The sequence below is a fragment of the Budorcas taxicolor genome, chromosome 10 (assembly GCF_023091745.1).
Source record: "Budorcas taxicolor isolate Tak-1 chromosome 10, Takin1.1, whole genome shotgun sequence".
NCBI lineage: Eukaryota > Metazoa > Chordata > Mammalia > Artiodactyla > Bovidae > Budorcas > Budorcas taxicolor.
Window position 1 is genome coordinate 79071184 of NC_068919.1, and position 20489 is coordinate 79091672.

The 20489-nt window shown below is 40.3% G+C and overlaps 1 protein-coding gene across 2 annotated transcripts in view; it reads right to left on the bottom strand.

Annotated features, from left to right (window-relative positions):
- The window catches only part of DCAF5 (DDB1 and CUL4 associated factor 5), a 91583-nt gene that overhangs the window by 23485 nt on the left and 47609 nt on the right, over positions 1 to 20489 (bottom strand). For both annotated transcript variants that reach the window (XM_052646377.1, XM_052646376.1), the window contains exons 6-7: positions 18722 to 18935; positions 1162 to 1228 (exon numbers count right to left, since the gene is read on the bottom strand). In XM_052646377.1, coding sequence (XP_052502337.1) covers positions 1162 to 1228; positions 18722 to 18935 — 281 coding nt within the window. The remainder of the gene's footprint in view (positions 1 to 1161; positions 1229 to 18721; positions 18936 to 20489) is intronic.

Below are 20489 nucleotides of genomic sequence, written 5' to 3' on the forward strand. Positions count from 1 at the left end.
AAAGTTTTCAAATCATGTACAATAATAATTAAGATACAATTAAGCCCCAAGTTTATTTCTCAGCTAATCAATCTAGGACTTATGGGGGTGGGAGACTTAATACAGTACTAATTCTAGAGATAGAACATCATTTTTTGTTCAGATAGACTGTTGCTGTCCCATCTGGTTGTACGTCAAAAGTAAGATGCTTCATTCACACTTTCCAAATTCCAGAAGAGGAAAAAGGCCTTTTGTAACTTGTTTAGTAACCAGAGCATAGCCATAGGATAGCTTTTCCAAAAGTAAGCCTCATCAAATTCTGAAAGGCAGATGTTTGGTAACAATATTGTTAATTCAGCAATAGGCAAGCCAACAACTTTCCTCAACTCTAAGCCCTAGACACATCTGGTGTAATATTATCAGCACAGTCTTCTATTATTCCTTTCCTACCACTTTCCAGTTTGATGTCATGTATCACCTGGAGCAGATGGCTGTATTGAACTGTCCTGAGAATAAAAAATAGGCATTTTTCTACCAGTAGGAAGCCACCAGTGAGATACTCATCTGAGCACGTGAGGACACTGGTATCAAGAATGATCCCTCCTGCCTGAAAGCTCAGATGCCCTAGATCCAAACTTACAGAAAGTTTTTTCAGAATATATCTAGAGCAAATGCGGAAACATTTCTTCCTAATTTCTCTCATGTATGGGATCAGCCAAACTCCAGGGAGTACATCTGTCCATTAATAAAGAAAGTTTCCCTTTAGTAAACATCACCAGGGAGGCCAAAGGAAGGGCAGAGGCCCTAACAACTGTTTGTAGAGTAATAAGCGGAGCAGGAATGTGTGCATCGATAAAGGAAAAGCAAGGTAAAAAATATTCCAAGTGTGAAACAGGAGAGAGGCAAATGAAGAGGAGGCGCTCTAAGAAGTCTAAAGAAAAGTTCTTAGGAGAAAAAAATCTGAGCGTGATTATGCCAGATAAGGGTATGCATGAAGGTTATAGCTAAATCTGGCTTCTAATTTTTATTTTAAAGTTTACTTTGGTCACTCTCCAGTAAATTTGTTATATTAAAGGAGAAATATCTTCCTCTGTTTCTACAGATCTGCCCTTTCAGGGCACAGCATGCAGAAGGTCAATAGCACCAACATTAGCAGCAGGTTCACTCTAAGGATATGCTCACCTGCTTCTGGATCTGCAGGAATTCTCCACATGTACAGGTTGAAGTCATCAGAGCCTGAAAGGATATACTGTTGAAACAAAAAAATATGTATTTATCACTTATGTACTGATTGATAATATATGTATCTACTTATCTATACAGGAAAAGGTTTTTTAAAAATAAACAAGATAAATGAACATATAGTCATAAGGCACAGCACAGAACTCTCTTAAAAGTATCTACAAATCAGAAGACTAGTTGGCTAAAACTCAGCAAAACTGAGTTTTAAAACAACCAAACGGTTTTAAAACAACCAAACTGATTTAAAAATGGGCAAAGGATATGAATAGATATTTCTCCAGAAAAAGTATAAAAACGGCCAATAACATGAAAAAATGCTTATCACTAATCACTAGCGAAATTACAATGAAAACCACAATGAAGTACCACTTCACACCAATTAGGATGGCTGTTACCAAAGGCAAACAAGCAGAAAACAAGTGTTCATGAGTATGTGGAGAAACTGGACCCCCTGTGCACTGCTGGTGGGGCTATATAATGGTGCAATCATTGTGGAACAGAAAATGGAGGCTCCTCAAAAAGTTAAACATAGAACTATCATATAACCCAGAAATTCCACTCCCAGGTATATACCAAACAACTGAAAGCAGGAACTCAAGATATCAGTACACTAATGTTCATAGTATAATGCTAACAACAGCCAAAAAGCGGAGATGACCTAAATGTACATCAATGGATGAGCAGACAAATAAAATGTGGTATATATATCCATACAATGGAATATTATTTATCCTTAAATAGAAAATTCTGACACGTGCTACAACATGGGTGAAAACTGAAGACATTTTGGTAAATGAAATAATACAAAAAGACAGCTGTTGTATGAGGAACAGAGAGTAGTCAAATTCACAGAGACAGAAAGCAGAATGGTAGTTTCCAAGGACAGGGAGGGAAGAGAAGTGGGGCTCTACTGTTTAATGAGTACAGAATTTCAGTCTAGACAGATGAAAAGGTTCTGGAGATGGGCAGTTGTGATGGTTACACAACAATGTGAATATACTTAATGCCACAAAACTACACACTTTAGATGGCTACAGTGTTAAGTTTTATGTTACATATACTTTATACCACATTTTTTCCAAAAAGAAAAAATTAAAATTTAGGAGCTTTCCAGAGACCTTTTATGCAAGCCCAAGCATCCTGAACTTGCCTGTTGTCATCTGACATCATTGAGTAGGATGCCACTGTCAATCCAGCTATCAGTTAGCGTCCCTTTTACAGGGTGGCTTCAAACTGTCTGATCTCAAAAAGACAGGACACTAAGCCAGATCTATTCTAATTAGAACTCATAAGAGCACTGTCTAACACTGTCTAATGGCAATCAGTGAGCAATTCTGTGAGTTCACTTATTTCCAAAGATTAACAGAAGTGCTCTGCCTTACGTTTAGCTCAGCATTACTTCCTGCCTTTTGGTCCCATCTGCTCATTTACCTAGAAAAATAAAGGCCTACAGTTTTCTAATGAAAAATTCTGACTCAAAAATGACACTATCAGTTCAGTTCAGTCGCTCAGTCGTGTCCGACTCTTTGCGACCCCATGAATCGCAGCACGCCAGGCCTCCCTGTCCATCACCAGCTCCCAGAGTTCACTCAGACTCACGTCCATCGAGTCCGTGATGCCATCCAGCCATCTCATCCTCAGTCGTCCCCTTCTCCTCCTGCCCCCAATCCCTCCCAGCATCAGAGTCTTTTCCAATGAGTCAACTCTTCGCATGAGGTGGCCAAAGTACTGGAGCTTCAGCTTTAGCATCATTCCTTCCAAAGAAATCCCAGGGTTGATCTCCTTCAGAATGGACTGGTTGGATCTCCTTGCAGTCCAAGGGACTCTCAAGAGTCTTCTCCAACACCACAGTTCAAAAGCATCAATTCTTCGGCACTCAGCCTTCTTCACAGTCCAACTCTCACATCCATACATGACCACAGGAAAAACCATAGCCTTGACTAGACGGACCTTAGTCGGCAAAGTAATGTCTCTGCTTTTGAATATACTGTCTAGGTTGGTCATCACTTTTCTTCCAAGGAGTAAGCGTCTTTTAATTTCATGGCTGCAGTCACCATCTGCAGTGATTCTGGAACCCAAAAAAATAAAGTCTGACACTGTTTCCACTGTTTCCCCATCTATTTCCCATGAAGTGATGGGACTGGATGCCATGATCTTCATTTTCTGAATGTTGAGCTTTAAGCCAACTTTTTCACTCTCCTCTTTTACTTTCATCAAGAGGCTTTTTAGCTTCTCTTCACTTTCTGCCATAAGGGTGGTGTCATCTGCATATCTGAGGTGATTGATATTTCTCCCGGCAATCTTGATTCCAGCTTGTGTTTCTTCCAGTCCAGCATTTCTCATGATGTACTCTGCATATGAGTTAAATAAGCAGGGTGACAATATACAGCCTTGACGTACTCCTTTTCCTGTTTGGAACCAGTCTGTTGTTCCATGTCCAGTTCTAACTGCTGCTTCCTGACCTGCATACAGATTTCTCAAGAGATAGGTCAGGTGGTCTGGTATTCCCATCTCTTTCAGAATTTTCCACAGTTGATTGTGATCCACACAGTCAAAGGCTTTGGCATAGTCAATAAAGCAGAAATAAGATGTTTTTCTGGAACTCTCTTGCTTTTTCCATGATCCAGCGGATGTTGGCAATTTGATCTCTGGTTCCTCTGCCTTTTCTAAAACCAGCTTGAACATCAGGAAGTTCTCGGTTCACATATTGCTGAAGCCTGGCTTGGAGAATTCTGAGCATTACTTTACTAGCATGTGAGATGAGTGCAATTGTGCGGTAGTTTGAGCATTCTTTGGCATTGCCTTTCTTTGGAACTGGAATGAAAACTGACCTTTTCCAGTCCTGTGGCCACTGCTGAGTTTTCCAAATTTGCTGGCATATTGAGTGCAGCACTTTCACAGCATCATCTTTCAGGATTTGAAACAGCTCAAATGGAATTTCATCACCTCCACTAGCTTTGTTCATAGTGATGCTTTCTAAGGCCCACTTGACTTCACATTCCAAGTGGTCTGGCTCTAGATGAGTGATCACATCATCATGATTATCTGGGTCCTGAAGATCTTTTTTGTACAGTTCTTCCGTCTATTCTTGCCACCTCTTCTTAATATCTTCTGCTTCTGTTAGGTCCATACCATTTCTGTCCTTTATCAAGCCCATCTTTGCATGAAATGTTCCCTTGGTATCTCTAATTTTCTTGACGAGATCTCTAGTCTTTACCATTCTGTTGTTTTCCTCTATTTAAAAAGTAAAAGTCCAATATATGCACAACCTCATGCCTAATAAAAATACGTTATTAAATACATTATAATCATTAAAAGTCAATTTACCAGTCTTCAAAACACTAGTAGTGACATGATAAAGGAGATAAAGAAACTTGTATTCAAAGATGAAGAAAACATTATCCATGGGGACTAGGTGATTTGGCACAGGGCACAGAGGAAAAAGAAGTGGGTTCAGGTTCCTCATTTGGTTGCTCGTTGCTCTGGTTTGAATGTTGGTGTCCCCCTCAAATTCACATGTTCAAATCCTAATGCCCAATGTGGTAATATTACAAGATGGGGCCTTTGGGAAATGATTGTGTCTTGAGGGTAGAGCCTTCATAAATGGGATTAGCACTCTTATAAAAGAGACCCTACAGAGCTCCCTAGCTCCTTCCACCATGTGAAGAAAGTGAAGTCAGCTGGCTGCAACCATGAAGACAGCATATACCACAATCCAATCAGGTTGGCACCCTGACCTTGGACTTCAGCCTCCATAACTGTTAGAAAGAAATTACTGAAATTGTAAGAATCATAAGTCACCCAGTCTGTGGTATTTTGTTATGGCAACCAGAAGAGGCTAAGGCTCCTTTAGTTCTAGGATTCTGTGATTACCCTGTGAAGGAATGATTGAAGCCAGATCAGGGTTGAAAGTCCCTAAACTGCTGGCCCATGGTTACTTGACAAGTCACTACATAAGTATGCTCAAAATAAAGAAACTCAGTCTAGGCCTACTACACTTCAATTAAAAAGTTTCCTCAACAACAAAACCCAAAGATTTTAAAAATGGGCAAAGTACTTGAACAGACATTCTCCACAGAAGAAACACGATGGCCATATACAAATGGCCAATAAGCACACGAAAAGAGGCTCAAGCACACGAAAAGAAGCTCAACGTCACTCATCATTAGGGAAAGGCATATCAAAACCACAGTGAGATACCGTCTCACACTCATCAGGATGACTACTATCAAAAAAATAGAAAACAGTTCCTCAAAAAATTAAGAATAAAATTACTACATGAGTCATCAATTCCACCTGTGGATATATATCTAAAAGAACTGAATGTAGGATCTCTTAGAGATATTTATATAACAATGTTCATAGCAGTTTTATTTATAACAGCCAAAGAGGGAAGCAACCCAAGTGCCCATCATCAGATGAATGTATAAACAAAACGTGGTATGTACATATGATGGAATATAATTCAGATTTCAAAAGGACGGAAATTCTGACATGAGCTACAACACGGACGTATCCTGAACATTGTGTGTTCATGACAAGAAGGCAAATACTGTATGCTTCCACTTATAAGGCTAATAGAATAACTGAGTAGTCAAATCCATAGACACAGAAAGTAGAATGCTGGTTTACCAAGAGTGGGGGGCAGGGGAGAGTGGGGAGATAGTGTTAACTGGGTAAACAGTTTCAGTTTTATAAGATGAAAAACTTTTAGAGACAGATGCTGGTGATGGTTACAGACCAATGTTAATGTACTTATCACCACAATACTATACACTTAAAATTTTTCCCTTAAAAACAAAAGAAAAAAAGAGAAGATGAATCCTCCTTGTCTTGATTTAACATCCACTCACTAACTCTGCAGTTTATGATACTATCTTATTTGAAGTTAGGAAGCTGGAATTCAGGAGCCCAAGGCTTTCCTCTCATAGCCTGTTTGGCTAAACCACCTAGTAGTTAGGGGGGAAAATTCATTAATTACAGAAGAGCCAAGTACTTACATGCCAGGCACTCTGATGTTTACAAAAAAACATCAGGTAATATCCAGATTCCCAAGGAGCTTAATTTCAGTAGAAAACATACACGTAGGTACACAACTACCATGCCATGAAGTAGACATCACTAGGTGCTGTCATGAGAAATAAGGTGCCTAGTAAGTCACAGAGGTCAAAGCAAGACAGATTTGAGCCCTGAGCCACCCCCAGGTAAAGATGTGGTAGAAAAAGGTTAAAGCAAAGAGCAAAGATAAAGCTATGGTACCCATGTGGCTTTAGCAGAAAGCGGAAGCATGGGTAACTCACTCCTTCATACCCGGCTCATGTCTATCAGGCTTTACTGCCCAGTGTACCTCATCGCCAAGTGCCAGTACTCATATCTCTTAGTCTAAAGTCTTCTCCAAGGCCCAGGAGGCTGCAGGCTGCTCTAGGGAATGAACATCCTTGGGAGCAGGTTCCGACAATGATTCAAGGAAGCTGGCACATCGATATTCCACCTGGCTTGTTCCCAGGTAGAACAGCCTGAAGTGTGCATCCTGAAGGATTTCCTGGTGGCTCAGTGGTGCTAAAGAATCCACCTACCAATGCAGGAGAAGCAGTAGATGTGGGTTCGATCCCTGGGTTGGGAAGATCCCCTGGAGGAGGAAATGGCAACCACCCCAGCATTCTTGCCTGGAAAACGTCACAGACAGAAGCGCCTGGCGGGCTACAGCCCATGGGGTCGCAAGAGTCAGACACAAGGGAGTATGCACGCATGTCACGTGTTCTATACCCCTTCCCCTCAGGATCAAACTTCAACTGCCCACAGTTGTAGTTGGCTCACTAAGTCATCCTTCCTTTCCCTATTTCTCTTTTCCACTCCTGTGATATTTCCCGCATTTCCAAATAAACTACTTGTATCTGAAATCTGAACCCAAATTAAGACACACAGGGGAGGGGGGACAGAACACAAAAGAACTGTGCGCTAATAATTTATATGTAAAATACACGTATTACTCAACAGCTCATCATTTCACGTTCTGTGTTTAAAAGAGGCTATAAAACTTCACACAGAGAATTCCCTCTACCCTGTGCCCACCCCCATACTTTTCCCAAACTAAACAAACAAAAAATAAATATTAAAAAAGGAGGGAGCTGAGGCTGGGCTTTTCAGAGGTTTTACTATTAATACATCACTGCGAAGGATCAGTGCTTCCCTCCTCTGTTCAACTATTCACCAGGGAAAGCCATGACAAGTTAAAGGGGACTCCGAGACAGAATGCTGACTCAGAAGAGTGCCTTAGAAGGAAGAAAACTCCCGCAGAGCTAAGGCCTCTCGGATTTTATATGACAGCTCCAGAAATACAGAGAAAATGAGTACAATGTACAGGCTTCCTCTCAGGGATAAGGGCAATTCCCGACCCTTTCTTCCTCTTGCAACCACCACAAGGGAACAGTTCGGGATGATTTCCAAGGAGGGGGTCTTGACCCACTGCCGTCTAGTCAGACCGTTTAAGTGTTCACACACACTAGACTCACATAACTGCCCTGAGGAATTCATTTATGGCATTTCTTGCTTGTCTGCTGGGCTCCTTCCAACATTAAACGTTGGCTGCCTGGGATACTGCTGACTGTGGGAGAGTAAAATAAAAATGAGTCCATCCATGTATTCATTAAACAAATATTTATCGAATGTCTACTATGTGTCGGGCACTGTCCCAGGGAAAGGAGCACAGCACTGATCAAAAAAGACCCTGTCCCTACCTTCATGTGAGTTACATTTTATTGGGTGGGAAGAGGAAAAGAATTTTATGCATATGTACTGGAGATTGAATAGGGGGAAAAAAGCTTATATATATATATATATATATATATATATGTAATATGTCTAGTAACAGTGTTACAGAGAAAAATTAAACACCAGCTTAGAGCATATAGGGAGTGCTGGGGGTGCTTGGTTTCATTTTATATAGGGTGGTCACAGAAGGCCTGTCTGATAAAATGGCATTTTGAGCACAGCCCCGAAGGAAATGCGGGAGCAAGTTACATGGATATCTGGGAGAGGAACATTCTAGGAGAAAGGCTAGAGCCCTGGGCTATTTTAAAATACAAGGAAGCCAAAAGAGATCTGTTTCTTCTCTTTTCCAATCCTCCCTTACCTTCTGTCTCTTTCTTTCTTTCTCTCCCTCCCACTCTCCTTCCTTATCTTTCTCTGTTTAAAGCTTTGCAAAAATAAGCATCATTTCACATGCGCTGAGTCTAGAGATACATTTAACATCATCAGAGCAGTTGGAAAGATCCCTCTCCTCCCAGATTGAGGGAGGTTGAAGCCTCTGACTGAGGGGTGAGTGACAAATTAAAAACTCACTTCCCGTGAGTGTCTCACCTTGTATCCTAACACAGACATATAGGGCAGGGTTCCAAAGGAGAAAGAACGTTTTAGGGGATCTGTTTTTTAGGCAACAGAAGCCCCACTTCCTAAAATGCTGAGGTATGGGGGAGGGGGGAGGGGGGAGACCCACAGGCTACTTTAGATCAGTGAGTAGAAGACATACTCAGTTTTAACTTGGCTTTGTGGGTTAAGATAGGGGATACCAATGCAAAAATGAGCATAAGTTCTTGTGTGGATGCACACCATCCATAATACTTCTCAGCTGGCCACAAAGCTTAAAGGTTGGCTACACTTCAACCTCATCTCTTACTGTTCATTCATTTCATATCCCAAGAGGAAAGTCTGTTTACTGATCTTGACGCAACCCAGTCATCTTAAGCAGAGTTAACCTGAGGCCAGTGCATTTTATCTAACCCACTGTCAGTATGGAGATACTACCTTGTTCAAGCATACAAGAGCAACAATTATTCCTCTTAACAGGTTCAAGGAGCCACCAGCATGACCACCACCACCACCACCAACCACCCCACCTACATCACCGTATTAGCACTCTGTCACTATTTTATTCACCCACATGTCCTCTGTCAATCTATCAACCTTTAGAGAAAACAGACACTCACAAAAAACCCCTCTTCTGGTAGACTGCCATAATGCCCTCCAACAACTCCTCCCCTTTTTTCATCTTTTAGCATTCTCAAACCGAGCATGCTCTCAAGAAAGACTTTTTTCTACATGCAAAGGCATTTTGCTAACTGAACTCCTAGAGAGGCCCATGCCTCTAAATATAAAGACCACCTTTGTAGAGTGACCTAAGTCACAAGTAATTATTAATAACTTGAAAGTTCAAAGAAGGATCTAAATATGGCCTGCCACAGCAAAAATGCCTACTAAGTAGAAGCTTACTGGGAAAAACATTATTTATTAGCCATCTTCAAGCAAAGCAATAGTTTCTTTTTCCCTAACATCTTTATTTAAGCCTTAATGGTATTGAAAACAAATTTATGGTGACCAAAGGGGAAATGTGATAGAGGGAGGGATAAATCAGGAGCCTGGGATGAACATACACACACTACTATTTATAAGACAGAGAATCAACAAGGACCTTCTGTATAGCACAGGAAACTCTACTCAACATTGTGTGACAACCTATATGAGAAGAGAATCTAAAAAAGAATGAGTATATGTACAAGCATAACTGAATCACTTTGCTGTACACTTGAAACTACTACAGCATTGTAAATCAACTATACTTCCATAAAATTAAAAAAAAAGATAATGCATCAGTAAAAAATTTAAAAATAAATAAACCTTAATGGCTAAACAAACCAAATAAAGGGACAAATTTGGAATATAGATAACTCCCTATCAATTATGTTTTAAGGCCTCACTGGGTTTATAAACAAAACAAAAAAAGTCCCCCTCTTCACACCCACCAAAATCTATATTAAAAAGAGGGAAAAGTTCTAAAAGGCAGGAGGAACAGGCCATCTACCTGATACACTTGAAAAATAACCCAAACTATCTCAGGTTCTTTACTAACATAGAAATCTCTTTCTGCTCAATTTCTCTGCCCTACTTCTCTCTCAAAGTGTGTATATACACACACACACACACACACACACACACACACACACACATGATGTGTAAGTGTAAGTGTAAAGCGTGTGCATACGTGTGTTTGCACAGTATTTGATATTCCCCAATATCTGCTAATGGAGAAAGAAACATTAGTCAGCTACTATTCACTGAGTACTGATCAATTTACACAGTTCTGAGGTTCTTCCCATAATAACTGATTGATTATTTCGCCAGTAAACGGCATCCCTGTCCAATTAACTGTATTGACTACGACAGAAAAACCAGATGGCTCTCTGGCCTGGATCAGTAAGAGCAGAGAAACTGCTACTAACATTTAAATCAAACACAGTTCTCATTTCTCCCTGGCCTTTGTCAGAAGGGGAAAAAAATGTGACTGAACAATTCTGTGATATGCTCTCTATGAGATTATTTTCAGTAAAAGGCTTGCCTATTGGTATGTAATATACCTTTGATTGTATCATTTATACTGAGTGCCTGCCACAAATACCATCCAAAGAAAACAAGAAAATTTTTCTTTGGAAATGGCCAAAGCCATAGGTTTACGTGATTTTATTTGGTAAGAGAAAATAGAGGTCTGTTGGCTCCCAATAAAAGCAAACAAATATGCATACTCATAAGATTAACACTATTTTTTGCATGTGAAGTGATATGATTTTTGCTCCTTTGGATCATTTGCCATGTCAGCTCCACTAGGCTCCTGGAATTCTTTGGTTTATTAAAGCAACTAACGTTTATGGGTTCTGAGTAGGAAAAATTCTATTAACAAAGAAACGTTCCATAAAGACAGCCAATAACTGTGAAATAATCAGTAGGAAAGAAATTAAAAAAAACACAAAACTCTAAGTCTCTAACGGCTGCTTGTAGCAAAGTAGCCTGCGTTACTTAAAGATGAATCTTTGGCAAAATTCTTTCGGAAGCCTGGGCAAGAAGAGGCGTCATCAACCAGATGGCCTTCAGCAATCAATTTCTCTTCTGTGGTAAAGCTACTTGATGTAAACTCTACAAGGAGCATAGGGCAAGTAGGCAGGTTATACTCTGTTCCCATCTACTAGGGATTTCCAAGTGGAGCCCAGACTCCTACTCAGGAACTATGCATTAAAGGAACACTATCATGCTACGCTGGCAGATCACATCAATTCTATTTATTCCTAAGAAGAAATCAGGTCACCTAGTGTTCCTTTTCTGGAGAAGGCAATGGCACCCCACTTCCAGCACTCTTGCCAGGAAAATCCCATGGACGGAGGAGCCTGGTGGGCTGCAGTCCATGGGGTCGCTAAGAGTCGGACAAGACTGAGCGACTTCACTTTCACTTTTTACTTTCGTGCATTGGAGAAGGAAATGGCAACCCACTCCAGTGTTCTTGCCTGGAGAATCCCAGGGACGGGGGAGCCTGGTAGGCTGCCGTCTCTGGGGTCGCACAGAGTCTGACATGACTGAAGCGACTTAGCAGCAGCAGCAGCAGCAGCAGCAGTGTTCCTTTTCAGTTTAACAACTAAAAACTAGACCGTATCTAGTAGGTCTGCATATACCCCAAAACCTTTTAAGCTTTCTAAGTTCTACATCAGCAAATGAACCAAAAGATGGTTTAATACTTGAGTTAGATCTTAATTCGGGATTGCTAATACTTGAAACCCCTAGTTTTCAGGAATTCCATAAACTCCTTAACATTATATGCAAAACTGTGTGCATATGTACATTTTTATGAAATGAGTGTTCAAAGATTTTAGACTTTCAAAGAGGCTCAGGATTAGAAAAGAATTATAAATGGCTTATTTAGTAAGTTATTTTCATGCTACCTTCACTCTATACAATAAAGTTTCCTAAAATATTCACCTAAAAAATACATACAAGAAGGAATTCCTCGGCCACAATATTCTGTGTTCAGCTCTTTCTCATCAGCCCATGGAGGAGGCTATCACCACTTGATCTGAAAACACAGGTGGCAGCATGCCTATGAGGAAGAGGGTTCATCACAGGCAAGGGACTGAGTCTAGTCCTGGTTCAGCAGTTTCAAACCACACTAGACCTTAGTGTCACATGGGGATCAAACCTGTCCAACTACACCCAAAGGTCGCTGGGAGGATTAGTATGACATGAAAGCACTTTTGAAGCTAAAGTGCCAAAAATGTGTGTGTGCGTGCTCAGTTGCTCAGTCATGTACCACTCTTTGCAACCCCATGGACTACAGCCCACCAGGTTCCTCTGTCCACCAAATTTTTCAGGCAAGAATACTAGAGTGGGCTCTCACTTCCTCCTCTAGGGGATCTTCCCGCCCTAGGGACTGAATCTGCATCTCCTGTATTGGCAGGCGGGTTCTTTACTGCTGTGCCACCTAGAAAGCCCAAAGGGCTAAAAATATATGACATAAAAGGAAGGCAAGAAGAAAGAGCTGACACAGAACAAGTCAAAGGAGACAGAACCCAAGAGTTGAATCTCCCCTGTGAAAGGGTACTTTTATTTTCACTGAAGGGGAACATATGGTACACTAGGCCCCCAAGTGAGCTTAATCAGAGTTTTTCCTGTTGCTGTTGTTTAGTCGCTCAGTCGTGTCTGACTGTTTGCGACCCCGGCAACACGCTAGGCTTCCCTGTCCTTCACTGCATGGAATTTTTAGGGAAAAAGAAAAAAGCAAAGCTATAACTTTCTACGTTGCTTTACTGGCCTGGATCGCACTTCCTGACAGATTCCTATACCTCTGCTATGCCCATACAATGTCAACACAGAAAGGTTGAGCGGTGATGTAACGTCTGAGGCCAAGCCAGGTATACAAGGCTATTTTGTTGGCTTCACAGGGTACAAGTCAGGAGATGAGATATGATGACTTAATTATCATGACTTTAGGGGTTCTGCCGTCTATCAAGTTCAAAAGAAAGACCTGTGTAAATGATACCAATGTTCAGACACTCAAGGGCTCAGTCCTTTCCAGAAAACTTTATTCCCTCTCCCACTTTCAGCAAGATATAGGGACTATTAGACTAGGTGTTAAATGAGACTAAAGCAAGAGAAGATTTTTAAATTACCACAGTCTATCTCCAAGCCACACAAACCCATTAGCCTGAAAGACTTATTTCCCAGAAGCCTGAGCTATTCCGCTGGACTCGAGCAATCTAGGGCAAGAGCCATTTAAGGAATTGTGAAAGAAAAGGAACAAAAACTGAGTGCTGTCTTAACAGTGAGTGCCAGAAAAGCTAGCAGGTGGAAAACTGGCCTTCTTTTTTAACCCTGTTAAGAGACTGACTCACTAAGTATACAGAGGGGAGTATGAAGCTTGGGAGACAGAATGTACCTAGTGAGGCTTCAGGGAGAAGAGGGAAAACAAACAAACAAAAATCCAAGTATGATACAAAAGCACGGAGGAGAATCCTTTAGATTTAGGCAGCCTCCAGAGGAAGGAATGCTATTTGGTGTTTTACTGAAAGACTCCTCATTATACTGCAAGACTGGAAGGTAGGCTACCTTAAAAAAACAGTTAAGGCTTTATTTGGGGCTAATTGTTCCTGTTGATACCCAACCAATCTGATGTCACTTATGTTACCTTATCTGATGACAGACATCATCAAATTTGAATACGATTGTGCTTAATCACTCAGTTGTGTCCAACTCTTTGCAACCAACCCCATGGACTGTAGCCCACCAGGCTCTTCTGTCCATGGGGATTCTCCAGGAAAGAATACTGGAGCAGGTAGCCGTGCCCTCCTCCAGGGGATCTTCCCAACCCACGGATTGAAATCAGGTCTCTCGCACTGCAAGCAGATTCTTTACCGTCTGAGCCACCAGGGAAGCCCTATATTATTATTATTATTATTATTATTATTATTATTATTATATATAGCAATAAATAAACTGTGTATCTGTAGCCAAAAGTGGGGGTGACAGAGTGTACACAGGGCTTTGAATCAAAGTCTCAAAAGGGATACAAACTAGCAGTCATGTAACTGCGTCTACCACAGCATCTGGCACACAGTAGATGCTCAGCAAATATCTGTCTTCTTATTTTATAAGATGGAAGGGGGAAAGGGCATGAAGTTAGGACAGGTTCAGTAGGAAACAGGTTCAGTAGGAAAAATGGATGTTTTCCTGCTGAAGCAGAGGTTTGAAACTTGTGGCTCTAGAACAGAACAGGTGCACCTGTTCATTTAATTCATACAAAGAAGTATGAATTTGGTGCAATACTTAAAATTCAAGAAACTTCATATCAGTTAGTCAGTCAGTTCAGTCACTCAGTCGTGTCCGACTCTGAGATCCCACGGATTGCAGCACGCCAGACTGCCCTATCCATCACCAACTCCCAGAGTTTACTGCAACTCATGTCCATTCAGTGATGCCATCCAACCATCTCATCCTCTGTCGTCACCTTCTCCTCCCGCCTTCAATCTTTCCCGGCATCAGGGTCTTTTCCCATGAGTCAGTTCTTTGTATGAGGTGGTCAAAATATTGGAGTTCAGCTTTAGCATCAGTCTTTTCAATGAATATTCAGGACTGATTTCCTTCAAAATGGACTGATTGGATCTGCTTGCAGTCCAAGGAACTCTCAAGAGTCTTCTCCAACACCACAATTCAAAAGCATCAATTCTTTGGCACTCAACTTTCTTTATAGCCCAACTCTCACATCCATACCTGACTACTGGAAAAACCAGAGCTTTGACTAGACAGAAAAGGAAAGATATACCCATTTGAATGCAGAGTTCCAAAGAATAGCAAGGAGAGATAAGAAAGCCTTTTTCAGTGATCAATGCAAAGAAATAGAGGAAAACAATAGAATGGGAAAGGCTAAAGATCTCTTCAAGAAAATTAGAGCTACCAAGGGAAACATTTCATGCAAAGATGGGCACAATAAAGGACAGAAATGTCACATAACAAATCTTTATTTCTGGTTTCTCTTGAAAAAAAACCAAAGGCCCTCTTGGCCACAATAGGCTGAAGCTTGGTCAAAGCTTCATTTACATGGCATTCACTTAGATTTAGGGAGGATAAATCTAAGTTGTGGCTATAGTCCCCACCACTCACTATTGCTTACTTCTAGCCCAACTCATTTGTCTTTGCTGCTTGCCTTGCTTTTGTTGGCATTAAATTGTGACCTTCTATACAGCAAAAAGGAGCCTCTATTGAGAGCTCAAAAATCTGGGTTCTAGTCCTACTCAGACTTGTATGTTTTAACTTGTTTTAACCTAAATCTCTGAGCCTGTTTTCTCATCTGTAGAAGGCCCTCCTAGGGACTGAACAAAATCTCTAAAAGCTCTATAATTAGAACTGATCCACAATGGTGGCAATGAGCATGCAGAAGACATAAAACACTATTCAGTTTTACACTTTATTCCAAGTCCAAGATCTTGAAATGTTAGTTTCATTCTGGGCCTAATGAATTACCTAGTAAACCTAGGATAGTCTAATAAGAAATACAGACTCTCTTGCATAATGTTTTGATTTGGGTGGACTGCGTAATCTCATTGTAATGAAAAGCCAGAAGACTGTCTCAGATAGATAAGTCACTCACTGCCTTTCCTGACCATGTTCATTCCTATTATGGAAATTCTCAGATTCCTCTCTGGGATGGTTACTTACCCAGCCTATGACTAAATGAAGAGTTGCAGAGCACAGAGCTTCAGGCTGTGGGCGTTCTCAAAGTATACAAGAACAAGACCAAATACAAAGACCTGATATAAGGAAAGAGTAGGCTTTGGAATTTGAAAGCAGCTAAAAAGATCCTGTTCGAACTAGTCAGAGTATCAGTCTTACAGATCATACAGCAACTATGGCAGCCTCTGCTTCAGCCCAAAGTGTGTAAAGGCAGAGGCCGTAAATCACCTTTGAGAGACATGTTTCAGAAATGAGACAATAATTTTGGCCTCCTGTGTAACGCTTAGAAGTATAAGCTCAGCTGATTAGTTTCACTGAAAATCCATTATTTAATCATCCTCCTAAAGCTCCTGAAAGTTGAGCAAGAAAACAGGTATTATCAGTCCTGACTTACAGTTAGACAAGCCTTAGGCCCAGAAAGCTAAAAACCACACACTGACTAAAATACTTAAGATTCACTTCAACAAATATTTATTGTGCTCTCAGTACACCAGGCATTGGAGACAAGACAATGATGAATTAGCTACATTTCTTAGTCCCTAAGGGGTGAAGAAAACAACCACACATTAATCTCTGTGCGTCTCATTCCCTAGGTCATATACTCTGATAATCTATATGGGGAATATAAATAGACTAACTCCGAAATGGATCTGAAGTTAAGACTCAGTGACTTCCCACCCTCCTTTATCCATGGCAAATCACTTAGCCCATCCAAAAAACAGTCTAGTTTGTCAGAAAGGATACATTACCCACAAACTCTTCCCATAAGACGTACATATTCGTCAAATCTGAATAGAGAAAATCAAAAGCCTTCCCATGTTTTTATCATTATATATAACCTGAAAGGCAGAAAGCACTGCATCCTGTCAATGTAGATAACCAGGATCACCACAAAATAACTCACATGGTTCTCACTATGGTAATACCTGTACTTGACCCAGGAATTGAACCGGGGTCTCCCGCATTGCAGGCAGATTCTTTACCAGCTAAGCTATCAGGGAAGCCCACTTGTCCCTACGTATCTCATAACTGTAACTTAAGGCAAAAGTTCTCACCTGGGGCAATTCTCCACCTAGGAGATAAACTGGCAATGTCTGGAAACATTTTTGGTTGTTTTGGGGAAAGCTGGGAGAGATGACACTGGCATCTAGTGGGGAGAGGCCAGGAATGCTGCTAACTATCCTAGAATGCACAGGACAGGCCCTCACAAAGAAGAATTCTCTGACCAAAATGTGGACAGTGCCAAGCTGGAGAAATCATGGCCTAGGTGCTCTTACATCTCGGTTAGAAGCCTTTGTTCTCCATCTTTCAAGGACTCCATGCAGACAGGTTCCGGCTGCTAACACAGAAACCGACAGAAAACACAGCATCCATTCCCCTTCACCTCTTTTCTCCTCTTCCTCAGGCCCTGTGTCTCCGGTAATAAAACCTAATAAACCACTTCATGAAGTAGAGCCTGCTCTTTATTGCTCAATGAAATAAAACGCACATGCATAAGAGGTTGACAGAAGATGGAAAATCAACAAAAGCAAGGAAGAAAGGTGGAGAGAGAGGGAGGAGGTGCTTGGTTGTCATTTCCGCAGCTAAATGAAACTAAATCAACCATCTGCAGAGCAGAAAGCTACTTGTTCTATCAAGAATCAGTTCATCTCTAGAAACTGCTTCTTTCCACCCAAGAAACAAACTGCCTAATAAAAACTAAGTCTATCAAGAATTGTGGTCTCTCAAGGGAAATTTATCACTTATATAACTGAGGCCACCTAGTGGTTTTAAGTGTAGATCGCAGCTAAGTAGGCCCTGACTTGAACATAAATTCTGAATTTAGACATACAGTCTCTATTTACAAAAGGGGAAATCCCTAGTCTGGGCAACTTAGAAGATATTCTCAGCTTCTTTAACAAGCAACTCTAATTAAAAAGCTTTATTGTGTTCCTGCTACATATGCTAATCCTTAAGCTATGACGTTGGAGAGCCTCTAGCAACCTCAGCTAGGGAGAAAAATCCTAGCTACTGCTTTCAAAAAAACAGGATCTTCACAAGTTCTCAAATAACTATTTCTTTTATGCCTCTTGCCCACAAATAACTTTAAAGCAGTGGCATACAGCATGTGAGAATTATATGTAAAAATCTGACATAGCTGATGGATCCAAAGAGAACACAAAGAATTAGCAAGAAACTAAGGTTTCTTTTTCCAATCTAGATGTGCAACAGCAATGAGATTTGTTGTGTTTCAGAAGAAGAAGAAAAAAAACACATTATTTATCAGTCTTCCTTTATATTTGTCTTTGCTAAAACTTGGTTACTCAGACCAGTCCAACCAGTCCATTCACTGACACTCACTTCAGCACTTCTATGGCCAAGATTGACAAGGTACTGGTATGTTTTTAAAATGCCAGCTCTAAGGCAACATCAGTATTTCGACTCCCAGTAAGACTGTGAAAAGGCAGGAAACTTGACAGCTTCGGTTCTCCTTCCCAGTTGTGGTGCTGGCAATATAAAGGAAGAGAGTCAGCATCTGGCTTCCTCTCAAAGTTGCACAGCCCATTTCATCCAAGAAAAAGATGCCACCCAAAAGGGCTATTCAGGATGTATGTCTCTTAGCTGGTACCCACAGTGTTTCACTGATACCAAAAAAAAAAAGGTGTCCTTTTTGGCAGGCTAATTTTCTATGGACTTCCTCCTCTCTTCTGATACGACACATTCTTAGAGCCTTAAAACCTGTTCACAAACTCGGCAGATGTAGGTTGCTCAGAACTATATTGTGGTTTATGGTGTATACCTCATATTATCCAAAGGCAACTCTGATGAAGAAACTCACTATTAAGATGGAATGTCTCCAGACCCTTACTGTTTCAACTGTTTCTACCTGACATGGCTAAAGAGAAATAAAGACCAGTACATAAAGAACAATATGAGAGGAAAGCAAGAATGTGGGATGCAGGAGGTAGAAGGCACATACCTGGTCACGATCTCCTGCAAAACAGCAGCTTTTCATGGTGCAAGAGTTGAAGTAACCCTGATTGTCAAACTGGAACACAGGCAGGCGGGAGTGGATGTCATAGAGCACGGGGGGCAGGCGACGCCTCAGGGCCAGGAGCTGGGTCCCATTGCTGTTGAATCGCACACTCATGGCACTTTGGAGGGACAGGTTGCCCCCATACCGCAGGAGAGAACTGGAAGGCAGAAAGCACATGGATCAGGCCTGAGGCAAGCAGGATGAAAGTCTGCAAATAAAAAAAACGCTGCATTTCATAACCAGGACCTCCTGTCAGGCTTGCACATCTGAATTCTGGCAGAAAGGTGTTTCTACGCAGTGGGCTAGAAGGTAATAAAAAGGACAGAGATGACTCCTTGATTACATTAAAACAAGTTATTTAACTTTGCGGTTCCTTTCTTCAATCTCCAAAAGTTGAATTACCACTAAGTTTATAGGAATAAGATACAGCAAGCATCTTGAATGAAAAGACATATTAAAATGATTAGTTCTTTTATTTACCTGAGCTACATAAGCAAATAGTTACTTGTCAAGACCCTGGGAAGTCAGTGGTGTCCACCCTAACTGACTATCATGGATGGTATTTAAGAAATATATCTATCTTTTGAATTAGAGACACAGAAACCATCAGCCAGCAAAACAAGATACTCTAGTTTATTTTGGATTTTTAAAAATAATAATGACTTTATTGCTTATGCACTTATTTTTAAATTTTCAATCTGTTCAGAGAATTTTTATATTCCATATGGCATAACTCAAGAATAAATATTAAAGAAAAATTTTAAATTAAATACAGAGCCAGCAGTTACAACAATTAGAAAAGCAGGATGACTTGCTTCCCTTTACAGTTCCCAATGAGTTTATATTTAGCTTTAAAATATACTTTGACATATATAATTATAATTTAATATATATAATTCCATTTATCCAGCTTCTACTAGAGACTGGTATATTCTGATTCACCCAGTATTCTTCTGTAGCTTCATAATGTTCATAACATTTTTAAAAAGTCAGATGGTATGGTTCAAAAGTATTTATTATGATGATTCAGAAGATACTTCCAATGTCACAGTTAACTAGGATGACCATGAACATTAACAATTATACAGTACTAGGTAACTTATCTTTCTAGTAGTCAGTCTCCTTGACTACCTGGACACTGTTTTATTATAGAGGGATGACTATTCATTGTCCATGCATAACCAAATTACTGGTAAGAAAGTGAGATTACGTACTGATCTTGTGCACTGGAAATGCTACAGAAATGAGGGCCACATTAGTGCTGTTAACTCACTCTGTTTCAAAAGACATTGTGATCTTGCAAAGAGAGTCTAGTAGTTTAAGAAAAAAGTTTATACATTTAGGCAATCAGAGCTGGAAAGGGCCTGGAGACATCTAAATTAGAGCCTGGAAGATTTATTTGAAATGTATTAGTATTAGCATGTTTGACCATTTGACATAATTTAATTCACAATTTTAGTTTTTTCAACATGCTGTTTTATTAAATATAAATCCAAGTAGTCACCTTTCCTCTGAAACTCTCTGATATTAACTTTGGTTCTGAAGATTCTTTAATACATTATTTATATACAATTAAATTTATCTCATTATACAGACATAATAAAATGGTATGTGGTATAAAACTTTGTAACTGACTAAGTGCTATATAAATTAAAGAGATTACTATTTAAAAAAAAAAAAAAAAGAAAGGAGTCCCTGGACCACAGTGCAA